The 5,185-nt window shown below is 48.0% G+C and overlaps 1 protein-coding gene across 1 annotated transcript in view; it reads left to right on the top strand.

Annotated features, from left to right (window-relative positions):
- The window catches only part of SIAH3 (siah E3 ubiquitin protein ligase family member 3), a 65,593-nt gene extending 60,649 nt beyond the window's left edge, over positions 1-4,944 (top strand). The window contains exon 2 of the mRNA XM_012805553.1: positions 4,276-4,944. Coding sequence (XP_012661007.1) covers positions 4,276-4,944 — 669 coding nt within the window. The remainder of the gene's footprint in view (positions 1-4,275) is intronic.
- The last annotated feature ends 241 nt before the right edge of the window (positions 4,945-5,185 follow it).

The raw sequence follows: 5,185 nt of genomic DNA, 5'->3' as shown, positions 1-5,185 counted from the left end.
ATGGCTGGCGCCTTAGCCACTTGAGCCACAGGCGCCGAGCCAGTTGGTAAAGTTTTTAATGCCATTTTTCAGGCATATTTCATTTGATCCATTAACATTCTCCTGGTATAAGTATTTTGCCAATGAGAATACTGACTTAATCAAATCTGCTGGACAAATAAACAGTGAAAATGACCAGAATCTTTGGGCCTATGATCTTCACAGCCTGTGATCTCTGTCACCTTTAACTGATCTGGGCCCTGTCCCCAGTTTTACTCCTTATGAGTTATGTGCCTTTGGGCAAGTGATTCACTGTCTCTGTCTCAGTTTCTTCACCTACTACATATAAGACAAGCATTATATGTTCCTCTCATGGCTGTCATGAAGACTGTGTGAGAAAGGGGACATCTCATAGACGGGGAGTTGGATGACATTTGGGGTTTTCTTTCTTTCTTCTTCTTCTTCTTTTTTTTTTTTTTTTTTTTTTTTGAGACAGGGTCTCACTTTGTCACCCTCGGTAGAGTGCCACAGTGTCATAGCTCATAGCAACCTCAAACTCTTGGGCTCCAGCGATTCTGTTGCCTCAGCCTCCAGAGTAGCTGGGACTATAGGCGCTTACCACAACACCCGGCTATTTTTAGAGATGGGGTCTTGCTCTTCTTCAGGCTGCTGGTCTCAAACCCATGAGCTCAGGGAAATCCATCCACTTGGGCCTCCCAGAGTGCTTAGGATTACAGGTGTGAGCCACCATGCCTGCCAAGACATTTGGAGTTTTCAATGAAAGCCAAAGATCAGGTCTCCTGGAGTAGCAGAAGAGGTTGACCCCTTGCTGGGCCTGCAGATAGCTGGAAGGACTGTGGCCAGGACCCTTGATTTTGGCTGTTGGAGGGTGTGGTGGAGCGTGTGAGCCCTGGGCTTTCTGCATAATCGCAGGGGGTGGGAGAAACACCCCCCACCCAGTGATTACATGGTACATGCCATCAAAAGGCAGGTGGGGACAAAGCCAGATTTAATTTTATGTTTCAAAAATTAAAGAAATTGATCTTTTCTGTGAAAAATTAAATGAATGAATGAAACATATATATATACTTTCCAGAGTACCTAAACTTAGTAGATATCATATACTAGTTAGCTCCTTTCCTCTTTTTAGCATCTAAGGGTAAGTCAGACTTGCTAGCAGGATTCTGGAACACAACCTGCCCCTTCATAGTTGAAGACATTCTTGTCCCTCCTGGAGGCCTAGGGGTGTCGAGATGGGTGATAGCAAGCTGCCCAGTAGCTGCCACCCTGCAGCAGGGCAAGAACTATTGGAAAGCCCCTCTCGCTCACACTCCTGGGGCAGAATGCAGAAGCAAACAGCCACAGCTCAAGAGCAGAGCTGGTGCGGGTGCCATGGCTCATGCCTGTAATCCCAGCACTCTGGGAGGCCAAGGCAGATGGATGACTTGAGCTCACAGGTTCAAGACCAGCCTAAGCAAGAGTGAGACCCCCATCTCTTAAAAAAAATTAGCCAGATGTTATAGAGGGTGCCAGCTACTCGGAAAGCTAAGGTAAGAGGATCACTTGAGCCCAAGAGTTTGAGGTTGCTGTTAGCTGTGACACCATGGCACTCTACCAAGGGCAAAAAAGTGAGACTCTGTCTCAAAAAAACAAAATGAACAAACAAAAAAGAACAAAGCTGATCTGGCCCCCACCTGCCTCCACGTCACCTCCATCACTAGCGTGACCATCTAGTGTTCCATGTGTATGGAGTGTTTGTGTGTGCATGTGTATGTCATGGGTGCGCATGAGTGTATGCGTGCATGTGTGTGCATAATGTTGTGTGCATGAATCTGTGTGTGTGTCTTCATGCATGTGTGTGTGTCCTGCATGCTGTACAGTAAGGGGAGCTAGCCAGGCCTTCGCTGTTACCCACAGTGAGTGGGGAGAAGGACAGAAACTCTGACAGCAACAATGGCTGAGTGACCTTCACCCCCATCTTCTATACTTTGGGATGACCTGAAGCAAGGTGAGGAGGCAAGTGCCCTAAGGCACCTGAAGTGCAGAAAGCGTTTGGAGGGCTAAAGCAGAAGGGACACTTTCCACCTGAGGGTAGCCTCTAAGACATGGCTGCCCGGGGAGGGCCTGGTGCCTGGAGCCCACATCGCCTCCGCTGCATGACCTAGATCCAGCAGGCTAATTAAAGAAAAGAACTCTGAGAACCAAGGAGAGCGCTGAAGGTGGGCATAACCCGGGGGGGTGGGGTGGGGTGGGATGGTGGCCTGTGTTCAGAGTCAGGAGGCATGAAAATGAATCCCAGCCTTTCCCTTACTGGCTTGGCAACCTCAGGCATGTTATTATTATTCAACTGAAAAATATGAATCATAGTGTTCATGTCACCAAGAGGACATTTGTCAAAGCTGTAATTAACTATAAGCATATTAATATCTGTACCACCCACATCCAGAAACAGTCTGTTTTGCCCACAGGGCATGGCCACAGCAGGCGCTCAATAAATGTTTGTACATACTTGATCAGAGGGTGCCACCACAGCTCCTGGTTTTATTGGGACCCTGAGAAACACACGTCAGAAGATTCTCAAGGTGGGGCTGCCTGGGGGTGAGCCCCTGGATGGAGCCGAGAGTCAGAAACAGGGTAGCTATGTGTTAGGTGGTGGGAAATCACTGCCAGGCTCTCTCCCTAGGGAATGTTGTCTAACTGCACGTGACTGGCTCTGCATTCCACCAGGTACCTTAGAATCCAGGAGAAGGATGCCCAAAACAGCACAGTCCCTGCAGTACTGAAAAGAGAAACTGGTATAATCAAAATTTTGATCTAAAAAATAACAACAATGAGGAAATGGAAAAAAAATTTTTATTGCCCTCCTTTGCCTGCACAAAAATATCAACAGTATCAAAGAAGCAACAAACCGGCTCAGCACCTGTAGCTCAGCGGCTAGGGCACCAGCCACATACACCAGGGCTGGTGGTTTCGGATCCAGCCTGGGCCTGCCAAACAACAATGGCAACTAGAACAACAATAACAAAAGATGAGCACTGTGGCAAATGCCTGTAGTCCCAGCTACTTGGGAGGCCAAGGCAAAAGAATCGCTTAAGCCCAAGAGTTTGAGGTTGCTGTGAGCTGTGATGCCACAGTACTCTACCGAGGGCAACAACTTGAGGCTCTGTCTCAAAAATAAATAAATAAATAAATAAGGCAAGAAACAACAAAAAGAATCTCATGCCATCATAATGCATGCTATTTGAGAGGGAAATTGTTTGTTTGCCTGTGTATCTTATTAAAAAATCAGAAAGGCGTTAAACTGAATTTTCAGAATCTCAACACATCTCCTCCCCAAGGTAGGTTCCTGGATGGAACTGGAACATATTCTTCTTAGTGAAGTATCTCAAGAATGGGGAAAAAAGCATCCAGTGTACTCAATACTACTATAACCACCTACACACTCATTTGAATGGCAAAACATAACTATAGTCCAGAAAGTAGAAGGGAAGAGGAGAGAGAGGGGAGGGGAGGGGGGATATGGGAGGAGGGATGGTATTTGGGGGCACCTCCCCTAATGTGCATGATGCAATGGTACATTTCAAAGCTATTAAGAAATGAGTATAACTGTGATGGATGTGTTACTTAATTCAATGTAAGCATTTCACATTGTATATGGAAGCAGTACCCTAAACCCCATAAATGCATCAATGTACAAAGCTACGATTTAATAAAAAAAGAATTTTAAAAATAAAAGAAAATAACAAAATATGGAAAAACTCTTTTATTTGCATTGTATTCGCTAACATGATTTAATAGTTGATTAGATGAGTGGTTGTCGATTAGATTAGTGTAGTTACCTGTTGTTTTTTAAGAAATGAACGTTTCTCATCTGCACTGTTAAAAACACTTCGGGCCTACAAAAGTGGCTTATGCCTACAATCCTAGCACTCTGGGAGGCCTAAGTGGGTGGATTGCCCGAAATCAGGAGTTCAAGACCAGCCTGAGCAAAGCCAGACTGGTCTCTACTAAAAATAGAAAAACTAGCCAGGCATTTAGTGGCAGGGCCTATAGTCCCTGGTACTCTGGAGGCTGAGGCAAGAGGATCGCTTGAGCCCAATAGTTTGAGGTTGTTGTGAGCTATGATGCCACTGCACTCTACCCAGAGCAACTAAGTAGGACTCTGTCTCAAAAAAAAAAAAAAAAATGTAATAACAATAATAAAATAAAAGTAAAACCACTTGCAACACCTGGGGAGTCACGGCCCGGAGAGTGAAGGGTCTCATCCCCCATTGATATTCTTTTCTTCCCTTGCAGTATGTGTCCAGCCGGCGCGCACTCGCCCAGAGCACTTCAGAGCAAGGCAGCTTCCACCCTCACCATCTCACCCACCACTGCTGCCACCAGCGCCACCACCACCACCTCCGTCCGCACGCCCGGCCCCACCTCCTTCACCACCAGGAGGCAGGGCTGCACGCTGCCCCGGTGACGCCCTGCGTGTGCCCCTTGTTCTCCTGCCAATGGGAAGGCCACCTGGAGGTGGTGGTGCCCCACCTGCGGCAGATCCACAGGGTCGACATCCTACAGGGAGCTGAGATCGTCTTCCTGGCCACGGACATGCACCTCCCCGCGCCGGCTGACTGGATCATCATGCACTCCTGCCTCGGCCACCACTTTCTGCTGGTGCTGAGGAAACAGGAGAGGCACGAAGGCCACCCCCAGTTCTTTGCCACCATGATGCTGATCGGGACCCCCACCCAGGCCGACTGCTTCACCTACCGCCTGGAGCTCAACAGGAACCATAGGCGTCTCAAGTGGGAGGCCACCCCCCGGTCTGTCCTGGACTGCGTGGACTCGGTGATTACCGACGGGGACTGCCTTGTCCTCAACACCTCGCTGGCCCAGCTCTTCTCTGACAACGGCAGCCTTGCCATTGGAATCGCCATTACCTCGACAGAGGTCGGCTCCTCTGAGGCCGAGATGTGACAATGGGAGCCGCTGGTGGTACAGCCACCCCACTGAGGAACTCTGCCTGTGCCTGGGACACCCAGGGCCAGGAATCCAGACTCCTTTTTATTCTTGTCCTTCTTTCCTTTCTCTCTCTCTCTCTTTTTTTTTTTTTGGTCTCAGGTACTTTATAGAATTCAGTACTTGTCTGCCACGGGCGCTATATTACGTAAACATCCTGTGATTCAAGCTCTTGGTGTGATGTCTGTCTTGTTTTGTT

This window comes from Otolemur garnettii, unplaced genomic scaffold (assembly GCF_000181295.1).
Source record: "Otolemur garnettii isolate 467f Iridium unplaced genomic scaffold, OtoGar3 scaffold00043, whole genome shotgun sequence".
Lineage (NCBI taxonomy): Eukaryota > Metazoa > Chordata > Mammalia > Primates > Galagidae > Otolemur > Otolemur garnettii.
Note: the sequence above shows the minus strand (reverse complement) of the source record. Positions and strands in the feature narration are given on the sequence as shown.